Genomic DNA, 17,062 nt, shown 5'->3' on the forward strand with positions numbered 1-17,062 from the left:
GTGGCTGGTACAATATGATTTCTATGAGGCTGCCACAGTTGTACAAGCACCACTGTGTCCTGTTTGTCCCTTATTTTGAGCTCTAATGAGAGAGTAGCCTTAAAGGAGATGTCCGGTGCTCACTTTTCTTATTTTATCCGTTCCGGGCTGAAAAATAAAAGAAATCTAATTTTCTCTTACCTGCCTAGGCTCCTCCGGTGCTTCAGTACAGGCGTTCGGTCCCCGGGCTGTATTCTTCTTACTTCCTGTTAGCCCGGCATGTCACACGGAGCTTCAACCTATCACCGGCCGCAGCAATGTCCCGCCTCGGCCGGTGATAGGCTGAAGCTCCGTGTGACGTGCCGGGCTAACAGGAAGTAAGAAGAATACAGCCCGGGGACCGAACGCCTGTACCGGAGCACCGGGGGAGCGTAGGCAGGCAAGAGAAAGCTTATTTTCTTTTTTTTTTGCAGCCCGGAACGGATGCAATAAGAAAAGTGAGCACCGGACATGTCCTTTAAGAAACCAGAGGCATACCTATATGTATATTTCAGCATGTGATTATGTAGTTACAAGTGGTCATTGCCCATATGCAATAAAAGTTGTAGTTTTATAATAATATAGTAGGTGCAGAATGTTGTCTATGGCCTACTTCCAGGCATAATCAGAAGCAAATTGACGTGTGGCCTCATTTGTTAATTTATAGATTTTTTTTGTTTACAGATTGCCTTAAGGAATACTGTTACTTATTGTATTGTATTTCATGTGTTGTGACAGATCAAAAACAGATCCTATTACTGGAGCCGTAAAAAACACAAAATATCACCAACTGTAGTAAGTACATTCGTTTTTGTATTCTACATTCAGTGCATGTACAGCCCAAATGTGTGAAAACCTAACTGAATATAAAATAATTTCAATAATAAACTGAAATATTCACGGTCAAAGGATGAAAATTCGATACTGTAAAGCTATCACAGTATGTACATTAATATATGTGAATACTACATATATAAATATATGTAACCTCTACCTGCAGCAGTGAGGTGAAAACATAAAAATGCTATTACCAAAGTGAAGCCATAACAATAGGACAGTAGGAAAGAGCCCTGTCCATAGAAGATTGCAGATTTATGTTTTGTGTTTTATTCAGGTCACTGATATTGTTCCTGTTTGGCTTGTGTCTGGATTATTATAGTCTATTTGTAACTTCATTTAGTCTGTTTTATGCTTCTCTATGTTTTGCTTGTGGTACTGAATAGTATGGTAGATTACACTTTTGTTTCCTAAAATTTTGACAAATATTAGTGAAATCAGCCCATACGCAGTCACAAGTAGGCTATATTTGGTCTATGGGCATGCAGCACTAAGTTGGAATGGCTTTTGATGGTAATTTGCTGTATACCCAGAGTAAGGTCTGTTTACTATTGTAGTTTAAAGCAGATGACATAATAATTCCTAAATAGCAGTTCTTGTTAAAAGTACAGAATAGGCATTAGCCAAACATTTTTTAACACTACTTTACTTCAAGGGAATCAATATAACCTGACATGGAAGAATCCAACATGCCTAATCCATCGTTCCACTAAAATACAGATGTGGTGGCCCAGTACGGGAGTTGTTACTACTACAATATCATTGTATAATATACCCTATGTTATGTATATAAGAATGTTGTATCTTTAACCCTTAAGGACCAAGGGCGTACAGGTACGCCCTGGTACTTAAGGACCAAGGGCGTACCTGTATGCCTGTGGGAATTTCGGTCCCCGCCGGGTTCTTGGCATCCTGTGACAACGCAGAGGGGGGTCCGGTGAATTCATAACGGCGATCCTCTGCGATACCGGTCATACGGGTAACGTGTGACCCGATGACCCAGAGATACGTTGTGATCGGAGGTGTAGAATACACCCCCAATCACCTACTGTATCTATGGGGAGGTAGCAATTTCGTCACGCTGCCCAGGAGCGCTGCTATTGGCCAGAGGGGTTAATGTCTCCTTCTTGTGGCTCTGCTCGCCCAACGCGTTCAGTCAGCGGGCAGAGCTGCAAGAAAGAGCCAGGGACCCCCCTCTGTGAAGATCGGAGCCCCTTAGGGCAGAAGAAGTGGCCTCCTGCCACATGTAGTCAGGGTAAAAAATTCATTTGCACATCCAACTTTAACGAAAAGTCGTCCAACACCTGTGGGGTGTTAAGGTTCACTGTACCCCTTGTTACGTTCCTTGAGGGGTGTAGTTTCCAAAATAGTATGCCATGTGTTTGTTTTTTTTTGTTTTGTTTTTTGCTGTCCTGGCACCATAGGGGCTTCCTAAATGGGACATGTCCCCCAAAAATCATTTCAGCAAAATTTGCTTTCCAAAAGCCAAATGTGACTCTTTCTCTTCTGAGCATTGTAGTGCGCCAGCAGTGCACTTGGTGCCCACACATGGGGTATTTACATACTCAGAAGAGAGAGATGGGGTTACAAATTTGGGGGGGGGGGGCATTTTCTCCTATTACCTCTTGTAAAAATGTAAAATTTTTGGGAAAACCAGCATTTTAGTGAAAAAAAAAATGTATCTATTACACATCCAACTTTAACGAAAAGTCGTCAAACACCTGTAGGGTGTTAATGCTCACTGTACCCCTTGTTACGTTTCTTGAGGGCTGTAGTTTCCAAAATAGTATGCCATGTGTTTTTTTTGTTTTTTTTTCTGTCCTGGCACCATAGAGGTTTCCTAAATGTGACATGCCCCCCAAAAACCATTTCAGAAAAACTCACTCTCCAAAATCCCATTGTCACTCCTTCCCTTCTGAGCCTTCTACTGTGCTTGCCGAACACTTTACATACACATATGAGGTATTTCCTTACTCGAGAGAAATTGGGTTGCAAATTTTGAGAGGATTTTTCTCCTTTTACCCCTTGTAAAAATTAAAAAACTGGATCTACAGAACATGCAAGTGTAAAAAATGAAGATTTTGAATTTTCTCCTTCAATTTGCTGCTATTCCTGTGAAACACTTAAAGGGTTAACACACTTACTGAATGTCATTTTGAATACTTTGAGGGGTGCAGTTTTTATAATGGGGTCATTTATGGGGTATTTCTAATAAGAAAGCCCTTCAAATCCACTTCAAAACTGAACTGGTCCGTGAAAAATTCTGACTTTGAAAATTTTGTGTAAAATTGGAAAATTGCTACTGAACTTTGAAGCCCTCTGATGTCTTCCAAAAGTAAAAACATGTCAACTTTATGATGCAAACATAAAGTAGACATATTGTATTTGTGAATCAAAATACAATTTATTTGGTATGTCTATTTTCCTTTTAAGCAAAGAACTTAAAAGTTAGAAAAATGCAAAATTTTCAATTTTTTTCATAACATTTTGGAATTTTTCACCAAGAAATGATGAATGAACTATCGACGGAAATTTACCACTAACATAAAGTAGAATATGTCACGAAAAAACATTCTCGGAATCAGAATGAAAAGTAAAAGCATCCCAGAGTTATTAATGCTTAAAGTGACAGTGGTCAGATGTGCAAAAAAGGCTCTGGTCCTTAAGGTGACAATGGGCTTGGTCCTTAAGGGGCTAATAAAGGTTAACAAGTGATCATCAGTTGTCATGTGATTGTTACCCAGGAGGTATCAGGGACCAGATGACTTAACCTCTTGGGGACGCAGGGCATGTGCATATGCCGTGCATCCCCGATCCTTAAGGACTGTACGCCCTGGTCCCGTTTACCGGGTTTGAACAGGTTAAACCTGGTGGGTCCCTGTTGCTACGGGCAGCCAGGACCCACAGCTAATGCCGGGCAGGGCTGATCAGTTCGATGCCCGGCATTAACCCTTTAGACGCCGCGAACAGTTGATTGTGGTATCTAAAACGAAAGTAAAAGAATCCCGGCAGCTCAGCGGAGCTGATCGTGACTATCGCGACAAAATCGCGATGTCCCGATCAGCTTACCGGACGACTGGAGGCTCCTCACCTGCCTCTCGGCCGATCGGCCATCTATTGCTCCATGCCTGCGCAGCAGGCAGGAGCAGCAGAGTGCCAGATACACTGATCAGTGCTTTGCAATGAAAGAGCACTGATCAGTGTATGCAATCAGAAGATTGCATGTTTTAGACCCCTATGGGGGCTAAAAAAAAATAATTTTTTTTTAAATAAAAGTTCATTTCCCATTTTTTTTATAAAATAATGTAATAAAGAATAAAAATAATCATATGTGGTACCGCCGCATGCGTACATTTCCAAACTATTAAAATATTAGGTTAGCTAAACCTCATGGCGTACACGTAAAAAAATACCAAAGTCCAAATTTGTGCATTTTTAGTCACTTCATATACCATAAAAATATTAATAAAAAACGATCAAAAAGTCCCATCAAAACAAACAAATGGTACCTATAAAAACTACAAATGTCTGTGCAAAATTGGGTAGCCTTGTAACTGTATTGGGTAGCCTTGTAACTGTATTGACCTACAGAATAAAGATAAGGTGTCATTTTACCAAATATTGCACTGCGTAGAAACAGGAGCCCCAAAAATTCACAAAATGGCATTTTTTTTATTTATTTCACCCCACAAATATTTTTTTTTTGTTTCGCCGCAGATTATATTCTAAAATAAGTGATGTCATTGCAAAGTACAATTCGTGAGTACAATCTCTAGGTGCAAAATTTAAAGCATTATGATTTTTAGAAAGGAAGGAGAAAAAAGCGAAAATGCAAAAATGAAAATAGGTGAAAATAGGTGAAAATAGGCTTAGAGTGTGTCTGGAGTCATAGGAGGGCTTAAAGCGGTACTCCGGTGAAAACCTTTTTTCTTTTAAACTGGTGGAAGAAAGTTAAACATATTTGTAAATTACTTCTATTAAAAAATCTTAATCCTTCCTGTACTTATTAGCTGCTGAATACTACAGAGGAAATTATTTTCCTTTTGGAATGCTCTCTGATGACATCACAAGCACAGTTCTCTCTGCTGACGTTATTATAATAATAATAACACTGTTACGCCGAGCGCTCCGGGTCCCCGCTCCTCCCCGGAGCGCTCGCTACACTTCCCTCACTGCAGCGCCCCGGTCGGTTCCACGGACCCGGGGCGCTGCGTTACCACCTCCGGCCGGGATGCGATTCGCGATGCGGGTAGCGCCCGCTCGCGATGCGCACCCCGGCTCCCGTACCTTACTCGCTCCCCGTCAGTTCTGTCCCGGCGCGCGCGGCCCCGCTCCCTAGGGCGCGCGCGCGCCGGGTCTTTGCGATTTAAAGGGCCACTGCACCGCTGATTGGTGCAGTGGTTCCAATTAGTGTTTACACCTGTGCACTTCCCTATATCACCTCACTTCCCCTTCACTCCCTCGCCGGATCTTGTTGCCCTAGTGCCAGTGAAAGCGTTCCTTGTGTGTTCCTTGCCTGTGATTCCAGACCTTCTGCCGTTGCCCCTGACTACGATCCTTGCTGCCTGCCCCGACCTTCTGCTACGTCCGACCTTGCTTCTGTCTACTCCCTTGTACCGCGCCTATCTTCAGCAGCCAGAGAGGTTGAGCCGTTGCTAGGGGATACGACCTGGTCACTACCGCCGCAGCAAGACCATCCCGCTTTGCGGCGGGCTCTGGTGAAAACCAGTAGTGACTTAGAACCGATCCTCTAGCACGGTCCACGCCAATCCCTCTCTGGCACAGAGGATCCACTACCTGCCAGCCGGCATCGTGACAGTAGATCCGGCCATGGATCCCGCTGAAGTTCCTCTGCCAGTTGTCGCTGACCTCACCACGGTGGTCGCCCAGCAGTCACAACAGATTGCGCAACAAGGCCAACAGCTGTCTCAACTGACTGTTATGCTACAACAGTTACTACCACAGCTCCAGCAATCATCTCCTCCGCCAGCTCCTGTACCTCCTCCGCAGCGAGTGGCCGCTTCTGGAATACGACTATCCTTGCCGGATAAATTTGATGGGGACTCTAAGTTTTGCCGTGGCTTTCTTTCCCAATGTTCATTACACTTGGAGATGATGTCGGACCAGTTCCCCACTGAAAGGTCTAAGGTGGCTTTCGTAGTCAGCCTGCTGTCTGGAAAAGCCCTGGCTTGGGCCACACCGCTCTGGGACCGCAATGACCCCGTCACTGCCTCTGTACACTCCTTCTTCTCGGAAATTCGAAGTGTCTTTGAGGAACCTGCCCGAGCCTCTTCTGCTGAGACTGCCCTGTTGAACCTGGTCCAGGGTAATTCTTCCGTTGGCGAGTATGCCGTACAGTTCCGTACCCTTGCTTCAGAATTATCCTGGAATAATGAGGCACTCTGCGCGACCTTTAAAAAAGGCCTATCCAGCAACATTAAAGATGTTCTGGCCGCACGAGAAATCCCTGCTAACCTACATGAACTCATCCATCTTGCCACTCGCATTGACATGCGTTTTTCCGAACGGCGTCAGGAGCTCCGCCAGGATATGGACTCTGTTCGCACGAGGCGTTTCTTCTCCCCGGCTCCTCTCTCCTCTGGTCCCCTGCAATCTGTTCCTGTGCCTCCCGCCGTGGAGGCTATGCAGGTCGACCGGTCTCGCCTGACACCCCAAGAGAGGACACGACGCCGCATGGAGAATCTCTGCCTGTACTGTGCTAGTACCGAACACTTCCTGAAGGATTGTCCTATCCGTCCTCCCCGCCTGGAAAGACGTCCGCTGACTCCGCACAAAAGTGAGACAGTCCTTGATGTCTACTCTGCTTCTCCACGTCTTACTGTGCCTGTGCGGATGTCTGCCTCTGCCTTCTCCTTCTCTGCTGTGGCCTTCTTGGACTCTGGATCTGCAGGAAATTTCATCTTAGCCTCTCTCGTCAACAGGTTCAACATCCCGGTGACCAGTCTCGCCAGACCCCTCTACATCAATTGTGTAAACAATGAAAGATTGGACTGTACTATACGTTTCCGCACGGAGCCCCTTCTAATGTGCATCGGATCTCATCACGAGAGGATTGAACTGTTGGTCCTCCCCAATTGCACTTCTGAAATCCTTCTTGGACTTCCCTGGCTTCAACTCCATTCCCCAATCCTGGATTGGTCCACTGGGGAGATCAAGAGTTGGGGGCCCTCTTGTTCCAAGGACTGCTTAAAACCGGTTCCCAGTAAACCTTGCCGTGTCCCTGTGCTTCCTCATGTAACCGGTCTCCCTAAGGCCTATATGGACTTTGCGGACGTTTTTTGCAAAAAACAAGCTGAGACTCTACCTCCTCACAGGCCTTATGATTGTCCCATTGACCTCCTCCCGGGCACTACTCCACCCCGGGGCAGAATCTATCCTCTGTCCGTCCCAGAGACTCTTGCCATGTCTGAATACGTCCAAGAAAATTTAAAAAAGGGCTTTATCCGTAAATCCTCCTCTCCTGCCGGAGCCGGATTTTTCTTTGTGTCCAAAAAAGATGGCTCTCTACGTCCTTGCATTGACTACCGCGGTCTTAATAAAATCACGGTTAAGAACCGCTACCCCCTACCCCTCATCTCTGAACTCTTTGATCGTCTCCAAGGTGCCCATATTTTTACCAAACTGGACTTAAGAGGTGCTTATAATCTCATCCGCATCAGAGAGGGGGATGAATGGAAAACGGCATTTAACACCAGAGATGGACATTTTGAGTATCTGGTCATGCCCTTTGGTCTATGCAACGCCCCTGCCGTCTTCCAAGACTTTGTTAATGAAATTTTTCGTGATCTACTATACTCCTGTGTTGTTGTATATCTGGACGATATCCTGATTTTTTCTGCCAATCTTGAAGAACACCGCCAGCATGTCCGTATGGTTCTTCAGAGACTTCGTGATAATCAACTCTATGCCAAAATAGAGAAATGTCTGTTTGAATGCCAATCTCTTCCTTTTCTAGGATACTTGGTCTCTGGCCAGGGACTACAAATGGACCCAGATAAACTCTCTGCCGTCTTAGATTGGCCACGCCCCTCCGGACTCCGTGCCATCCAACGTTTTTTGGGGTTCGCCAATTATTACAGGCAATTTATTCCACATTTTTCTACCATTGTGGCTCCTATTGTGGCTTTAACAAAAAAAAATGCCGATCCCAAGTCTTGGCCTCCTCAAGCGGAAGACGCCTTTAAACGACTCAAGTCTGCCTTTTCTTCGGCTCCCGTGCTCTCCAGACCTGACCCATCTAAACCCTTCCTATTGGAGGTTGATGCCTCCTCTGTGGGAGCTGGAGCTGTCCTTCTACAAAAAAACTCTTCCGGGCATGCTGTTACTTGTGGTTTTTTTTCCAGGACCTTCTCTCCGGCGGAGAGGAACTACTCCATCGGGGATCGAGAGCTTCTAGCCATTAAATTAGCACTTGAGGAATGGAGGCATCTGCTGGAGGGATCAAGATTTCCAGTTATTATTTACACCGATCACAAGAACCTCTCCTACCTCCAGTCTGCCCAACGGCTGAATCCTCGTCAGGCCAGGTGGTCTCTGTTCTTTGCCCGATTTAATTTTGAAATTCACTTTCGGCCTGCTGATAAAAACATTAGGGCCGATGCTCTCTCTCGTTCCTCAGATTCCTCTGAAATTGAACTCTCTCCTCAACACATCATTCCTCCTGACTGCCTGATTTCCACTTCTCCAGCCTCCATCAGGCAAACTCCTCCAGGAAAGACCTTTGTTTCTCCACGCCAACGCCTTGGGATCCTCAAATGGGGTCACTCCTCCCATCTCGCAGGTCATGCGGGCATCAAGAAATCTGTGCAACTCATCTCTCGCTTCTATTGGTGGCCGACTCTAGAGACTGATGTGGTGGACTTTGTGCGAGCCTGCACTATCTGTGCCCGGGATAAGACTCCTCGCCAGAAGCCCGCTGGTTTTCTTCATCCTCTACCTGTCCCCGAACAACCTTGGTCTCTGATTGGTATGGATTTTATTACTGACTTACCCCCATCCCATGGCAACACTGTTATTTGGGTGGTCGTTGATCGATTCTCCAAAATGGCACATTTCATCCCTCTTCCTGGTCTTCCTTCAGCGCCTCAGTTGGCTAAACAATTTTTTGTACACATTTTTCGTCTTCACGGGTTGCCTACACAGATCGTCTCGGATAGAGGCGTCCAATTTGTGTCTAAATTCTGGAGGGCTCTCTGTAAACAACTCAAGATTAAATTAAATTTTTCTTCTGCATACCATCCTCAATCCAATGGACAAGTAGAGAGAATTAACCAGATCTTGGGTGACTATTTACGACATTTTGTTTCCTCCCGCCAGGATGACTGGGCAGATCTTCTACCTTGGGCCGAATTCTCGTATAATTTCAGAATCTCTGAATCTTCCTCCAAATCTCCGTTTTTTGTGGTGTACGGCCGTCACCCTCTTCCCCCCCTCCCTACCCCCTTGCCCTCTGGTCTGCCCGCTGTGGATGAAATTTCTCGTGATCTTTCCACCATATGGAAAGAGACCCAAAATTCTCTCTTACAGGCTTCTTCTCGCATGAAGAGATTCGCAGATAAGAAAAGAAGAGCTCCTCCCATTTTTTCCCCTGGAGACAAGGTATGGCTCTCCGCTAAATATGTCCGTTTCCGTGTCCCGAGCTATAAGTTGGGACCACGCTATCTTGGTCCTTTTAAAGTTTTGTGTCAAATTAATCCTGTCTCTTACAAACTTCTTCTTCCTCCTTCTCTTCGTATCCCTAATGCCTTTCACGTCTCTCTTCTTAAACCTCTCATCCTCAACCGTTTTTCTCCTAAATCTGTTCCTCCCACTCCTGTTTCCGGCTCCTCGGACATCTTCTCTGTCAAAGAGATTTTGGCCTCTAAAAAGGTCAGGGGAAGAACTTTTTTTTAGTGGATTGGGAGGGTTGTGGTCCAGAAGAGAGGTCCTGGGAACCTGAGGACAATATCCTGGACAAAAGTCTGATCCTCAGGTTCTCAGGCCCCAAGAAGAGGGGGAGACCCAAGGGGGGGGGTACTGTTACGCCGAGCGCTCCGGGTCCCCGCTCCTCCCCGGAGCGCTCGCTACACTTCCCTCACTGCAGCGCCCCGGTCGGTTCCACGGACCCGGGGCGCTGCGTTACCACCTCCGGCCGGGATGCGATTCGCGATGCGGGTAGCGCCCGCTCGCGATGCGCACCCCGGCTCCCGTACCTTACTCGCTCCCCGTCAGTTCTGTCCCGGCGCGCGCGGCCCCGCTCCCTAGGGCGCGCGCGCGCCGGGTCTTTGCGATTTAAAGGGCCACTGCACCGCTGATTGGTGCAGTGGTTCCAATTAGTGTTTACACCTGTGCACTTCCCTATATCACCTCACTTCCCCTTCACTCCCTCGCCGGATCTTGTTGCCCTAGTGCCAGTGAAAGCGTTCCTTGTGTGTTCCTTGCCTGTGATTCCAGACCTTCTGCCGTTGCCCCTGACTACGATCCTTGCTGCCTGCCCCGACCTTCTGCTACGTCCGACCTTGCTTCTGTCTACTCCCTTGTACCGCGCCTATCTTCAGCAGCCAGAGAGGTTGAGCCGTTGCTAGGGGATACGACCTGGTCACTACCGCCGCAGCAAGACCATCCCGCTTTGCGGCGGGCTCTGGTGAAAACCAGTAGTGACTTAGAACCGATCCTCTAGCACGGTCCACGCCAATCCCTCTCTGGCACAGAGGATCCACTACCTGCCAGCCGGCATCGTGACAAACACTTTATTTATTGTTGTCCTTATTGGGATTTGAACCCAAGTCCCCAGCACTGCAAGGCAGCAGTGCTAACCAGTGAGCCACCATGCTGCCCTTAGCATACATCTGCTATGCATGGTTGCTAAAATGGACAGAGATGTCAGCAGAGAGCACTGTGCTTGTGATGTCATCAGTGTTCCAAAAAGAAAGGAATTTCCTCTGTAGCATTCTACAGCTAATAATTACTGGAAGGATTAAGATTTTTTAATAGAAGTAATTTACAAATATGTTTAACTTTCTGCCACCAGTTGATTTAAAAGAAAAAAGGTTTTCACCGGAGTACCCCTTTAAGTCAAGTCTGCAGCCACAAGCTGCAAGTCTACAAATAAGCTAAAGTTACAGCTTAGTCTGTCTCCAGTCATGTCAGTCACTGTCATCTAATGTCAAGTCATTGTGGCCTGCACTAAATTGTCCAAAACCACTGCAAGTCCGAGCAAGCCCTTAACCCCTTAGGGACGGAGGGTTTTCCAGTTTTTGCACTTTCGTTTCTTCCTCGTAACCCTTTCAATTTTGCAGCTAAAAATCCATATGATGGCTTATTTTTTGCGCCACCAGTTCTAATTTGTAATGACTTCAGTCATTTTACCCAGAAATCTACAGTGAAACGGAAAAGAAAAATCATTGTGCGACAAAATTGAAGAAAAAATGCCATTTTGTAAGTTTTCGGGGCTTCCGTTTCTATGCAGTAAATTTTTCGGTAAAAATGACACCTTATCTTTGTTTTGTAGGTCCATGCGACTAAAATGATACCCTACTTATAGAGGTTTGATTTTGTCACATTTCTGAAAAAAATCATAACTGCATGCAGGAAAATTTATATGTTTAAAATTGTCATCTTCTGACCCCTATAACGTTTTTATTTTTCTGCATATGGGGTGGTATGAGGGCTAATTTTTTGTGCCATAATCTGAAGTTTTTAGCAGTACCATTTATGTATTGATCGAACTTTTTGATCACTTTTTATTCATTTTTTCATGATATAAAAAGTGACCAAAAATACGCTATTTTGGACTTTGGAATTTTTTTGCACGTACGCCATTGACTATGCGGTTTAATTAACTATATATTTGTATAACTCTGACATTTCCGCATGCGGTGATATCACATATTTATTTTTATTTACACAGGTTTTTTTTTTAATTGGGAAAAGGAGGGTGATTCAAACTTTTAATAGGGAAGGGGTTAAAAGATCTTTATTCACTTTTTTTTCCCTTTTTTTTTTTGCAGTGTTATAGCTTCCATAGGGGGCTATAACACTGCACACACTGATCTTTTACATTGATCAATGGTTTCTCATAGGAAACTATTGATCAATGATTCTGCCGCTTGACTGCTCATGCCTGGATCTCAGGCACTGAGCAGTCATTCGGCAATCGGACAGCATGGAGAAAGGTAGGGACCCTCCTGCTGTCTTTACAGCTGTTTAGGATGCCGTGATTTCATCGCGGCAATCCCGAACAGCCCCCTGAGCTAACCGGCAGTGCTTTACTTTCACTTTAGACGCGGCGGTCAACTTTGAACGGCATGTCTAAAGGGTTAATAGTGTGCGGCACTGCAATCAGTGCTGCGTGCTATTAGTCACTGGTCTAACTGGTTCTAACGACGGCCGGGCCCGACACGCTATGACCTGGGGCCACGGCGTGGCCTCACGTTTTAGAAAGGGTGTGGGCTGAGGGCATATAGGTACGACCTCCGTCCCCACGGAGTTAAGGTCTCTGAAGTCACTGGTCACCTCCGTGGGCCTGGCTACACTGTATAGACGTCACGTCGTGACGCCAGGCTGAGGGCTAGGATGCTGAGGTATTTCTCCGGCCTATCGCCGCCCTTCCCAGTAACGATAGGTGCATGCAAATAATAACTGAAGATCCACAAGGTAGCTGAACTTGAACTTGGATAAACTTTACTCAAAGGCTTGCGGTACATCCAATGAACAGTAACAGTCTCATCATTACAGTCTCTATACACTTCAGTGACTGACAGTTGTTGCGGACCTTGGCTTGTGCTATAAGTCTCTGAATTCAGGATAATTTGCGAAGATCCGTCCGGATTTAGGGGATAGAGCTTAGGGATTGATACACTCATGGTTTCGTAAGGGTCAGCCATCGCCGCAAGGCTCAGGCCTAACTCACTGATGACAGCAGCGCAGATCCTTCTCTCACAACAGCCCAGGAACAAGAGCTGTTGCTTGCTTGGCTGCACAGGAACAAGAGAGTGAGCAATGGCTGCCGCTCCCTTATATGGACAGGGCCGTTTCCATTGGTCCGAATATCTGTCACTCACCGTTACAAGGAATGATGGGTGCAATACGTCATAGGGACCTCCAAAGGTCCTTAAGCAGAAACCATAGAGTTTACCTGATCACGTGACCCGCAGGTCCTACTACGCTCCGTACAGGTAATTAACCAATTATATACATTTGTACAATTATATTTATATAAATCCTGAATAAACTGCTAGATCTACTAATTCCTAGATGAGAGGTGACAAGGGGCGGACTAGATAAGAAGGACCCCGACGTCCTAGGGACTCTGGCTATGGGGACCTATATACAGGTACCATATAGGATGCGGTACCGGGACACCACACTACCATTGTCCGTAACTTGGCGTCTGTGTCATTATTGACCCCCCCCTGTGCCTAGCCCAGGATCCAGAGGTATACCTTCGGGTGATATTGAGGATAAACCACTCCCTGGCGTCACAAATACAAGGGGTGAATGCCATCAACCCTAAGGGTAATTCCATCTGCCCTGCATTACACCCCATACTACATCTTTTGCCTTATGCGACAAGTCCTCCCCCAGTCTGAACTGTGTGCAGTATTGTCAGAAAATTGCATCCCGATGCAAATAAAATTTGAGCCAGAAAGTGTACGGGACTCTGTTAATTGAAAGTGTTTTACCCGATGCACTTGTAAAATAGATGAGGAGGTGAAGAAAGGACTGTTATTTGCCATTGTGAACTGCAGTGTCGATACCTGAAAGGGTTAACTTGGTCCGGTGTTTCCTACGCGCGTGAGTGGGCGCAGCTCTTCCCCGTCAGTCCCCAGTGGTGATGCCTCTTCAATACAGCGAGGGGGAACCAAAGAGCCATCCTGGGTTGCACAGGGGAAGATTTTGCCGACCGGACCAAAACCGGAAGTTCCCTGGGTGCAGCCATATTGAAAGCTCCGGCTGCTGCGCTCGTCTCTGCTGTTATCTGTCAAGCACCTGCTGAAGCACAGCAGACTCTGCAAACACCAACAATTGTCTGAATTAAGTCTACGGTGCCAGCAGCTGTCAGTATTAACCCGTTAGTGCCCACAAGTCTGGTCGCAAGACTATTCACCACTGGGTGTCTGAAAAATAGAGGGGGAGCGTCCATTTATCAAGACAAAGCCGCTGCAGCGCTTCAGCAAGCATCTTAAAGTAGAAAGCACCTTATTTCTCTTAAAGGGACAGCACACTCAAAAATCAACAGGATGTCAGAACCCAGCTCTCCAGATCAAACAGGCGGCACCGCCCCTTTATCTCCAGCAGCGAGGTCATCACCTGTCGAAACAGTCGGGACCTTGCCCACCCTGCCTGCAATCAACATCAACAGTCCTAGTGTTCCAGCATCTGCATCGGTATTCATGGGGAACCCTGTCCTCCCTACCTACAATGAGTTTTATTTTTTTTTAAAGAGAGGATCCAGAGTTTGTTTGTCTTTTACTCTTTCCCTCCTAAGCAACAGGTGCAATTGCTCACAGGACAACTACAGGGACCAGCGTTAGAGGAAGTCCGCAACTGGCCAGCCTCCGAGAAGGCGACTGTTGAGCAGATCTTTGAAGGACTGTACCAGGTATTTGAGTCACATTCTCCATCAGAGGTACGTCTCCGGCTGTATGAAAGGCGACAAAAGCCAGGTGAGACCTTGAGAGCATATGCCGTAGCCCTACAGAATGCCCTAGAGACTTTCTAAAAATTAGATGGTATAACTCCCGAGCAGGGCAACAAGGTGTTAATGGACAGATTTATTGATGGGGCTCATAATAAGTGGGAAAAAGCCCAGCTGAGATTGTTAGCGGTCCAAAACCCCAACATGTCATTCCCCACTTTCTATCCAAGTGATTGAGTCCGGGACTGAGTTAGAGGAAGTTAGTACACCCCTTACACCCTTTCAAGAGCCACTAGTGGAGGTAGCCAGACCTATACCACCACCGTCACCAGCCCCCGCCCCAGTGTCCTCTACTTTGCCAGCCACCGCAGCCTCAGATTTACAGACTGTTAGGCAGGACATTGAACAACTAACTAAGGCTGTGAAGGAGCTTGCCACCTGGGCCGCTCCACCTGACCGTGTACCGCCCCTGCTTAGAAAACCTGCCCCTGCTCCTGCTCCCCACAATTTCAATTACCACAATCATCTGCCCAATATACCCTTTTGCACTTACTTGAAATAAGTTAGGACATTGGAAAATGCAGTGCTGGGATTTAAATGGATTTCCCCTGAGGTCGAGGACCGGCCCTCAGGAAAACAGTCATCAGGTCCAGTCCCCGAACAACCTAAGTCAGGACTCTAACTTTATGTCGCCTTCTGCCCCTATGTAAAAATTGTTGTAAAAGGTGTACCGTTGGAGGCGTTGATAGATACAGGGTCAAAAGTGTCTACTATACCTAATAGTTTTTTTTATCAGCATTGCGATGCTAGTATATGTGTGAGCCTGATGATGTTAAATAGAGTAGTTGCGGGTAATAGGCAAACAGTCCCCAGACATGGATACTGGGAGCCAACTATTAAGTTGGTAAATCATGTACTTACTGGGCAGGGAGTGATTGTAACTAATGTGACAGATAAGGGGTCTGCCGAGTTTATATTGGGGATGAACATTATGAAATTTTTTTTGCTGAAATATTAGATGCCTTGCATGCCTCTTCCCCATCTGTCCACTTCAGGCCAGCGGGCTGCGCAGCACCACTTGAAAGTTCTACAGGTGGAGCAGAAGTTTGCCAACAAGCAATGGGATATCTGCAGAGCACGAGTGACCTTTCAACCCAACACGGACACCATCATCTGGTGTCGTGCACGTCCCGGAGTCAAGAATAGGGACCATCAAGCCCTGCTGGAACCTATGCAATTGGACGATCATCCTTGTTCGAGTTGCGAGAAGCCTTGTCACGGTCACCTGGTGGGCACAACTCCAGGTTGGAGATGACACTACCCCAAGGGACCAAGTCAATGGGATCATCAGTGTCGCTAAGAGGTACCATGAGGCTTTTAGAAAGCACCCCACTGACTTTGAGCATACTTCAATGATCCAGCACCGAATCGTGCCAGGCATGTATCAGACTGTTAAGAAGATGCTGGCTGACATGAAAGAGGCAGACGTGATTCATGAAAGTCAAAGCCCCTTGGCGCCACTTGTCCTGGTCAAGAAGAAACACAGAACCATCTGCTTCTATGTTGATTACAGGAAACTGAACAATGTCACACATAAAGATGTTTATCCTTTACCAAGGATCAAGGAGTCACTCACAACCCTCGGGTCGTCTGCTTACTTCTCCACCCTGGACTTAACCAACAGATATTGCCAAGTGCCCACTGCCGTGGAGGATCAGTAGAAGACCGCCTTTGTGACACCCATGGGACTGTTCGAGTTTAAAAGTATGCCGTTTGGGCTGTGCAATGCCCCTGCTACGTTCCAGCGTCTGATGGAATGGTGCCTGGGCCATCTGAATTTTTAAAGTGTCCTATTGTACCTGGATGATGTCTGTGTATTCCAAGTCCTACCAGGAACACCTCAGTCATCTGTCAGATATCTTCCAAGTCTTAAGCATGAATTAAAGATTAAACTGTCCAAATGTCACCTGCTCAAACCTCAGGTCCTACTTGGGTCATGTTGTCAGTGCAGAAGGGGTCCAGCCCAATCCTGAAAAGGTGGAATCTGTCAAGAACTGGCCTACCCCATGTCAGGAGCTTCCTGGGATTTGCGAGGTACTACCGCCGCATCATTCCCCACTTCACCCAGATTGCAGAACCCCTTACAGCTCTCTTATGCGGTACGGCGAATGAGAACTATAATGGAAGACTACCTATTGAATAGGCCAAAGAGAAAGAGGCAGCGTTCCGAGCTCTTAAACGTCTGCTGATGGAGCCACCCATCTTGGCATCATGCCAGTTTCGAGGGTCTGGGAGCTGTCCTGTCCCAGGAAGGACAAGAGTGAGTAATTGCCTATGCCAGTCGCAATCTGCGAGGAGCAGAGAAGAACAATGCCAATTACAGCTCATTCAAGTTGGAACTTCTCATCCTGGTGTGGGCCGTGCCTGAAAAATTCAAAGACTATTTGGCTGCCACGCCACTTACTGTCTTCATGGACAATAACCCGGTGGCCCACCTGAACACTGCCAAGTTGGGTGCCATTGAACAGCAATGGGCTTCAAGACTAGCCAATTACAGTTTCACCATCA

The 17,062-nt window shown here is 46.6% G+C and overlaps 1 protein-coding gene across 9 annotated transcripts in view; it reads left to right on the top strand.

The window, feature by feature from the left end:
- NALCN (sodium leak channel, non-selective) overlaps positions 1–17,062 on the top strand; it is a 657,013-nt gene that overhangs the window by 542,380 nt on the left and 97,571 nt on the right. For all 9 annotated transcript variants that reach the window (XM_056555671.1, XM_056555665.1, XM_056555672.1 and 6 more), the window contains one exon: positions 757–813. In XM_056555671.1, coding sequence (XP_056411646.1) covers positions 757–813 — 57 coding nt within the window. The remainder of the gene's footprint in view (positions 1–756; positions 814–17,062) is intronic.

The sequence above is a fragment of the Hyla sarda genome, chromosome 2, assembly GCF_029499605.1.
Source record: "Hyla sarda isolate aHylSar1 chromosome 2, aHylSar1.hap1, whole genome shotgun sequence".
NCBI classification, from domain to species: Eukaryota; Metazoa; Chordata; class Amphibia; order Anura; family Hylidae; genus Hyla; species Hyla sarda.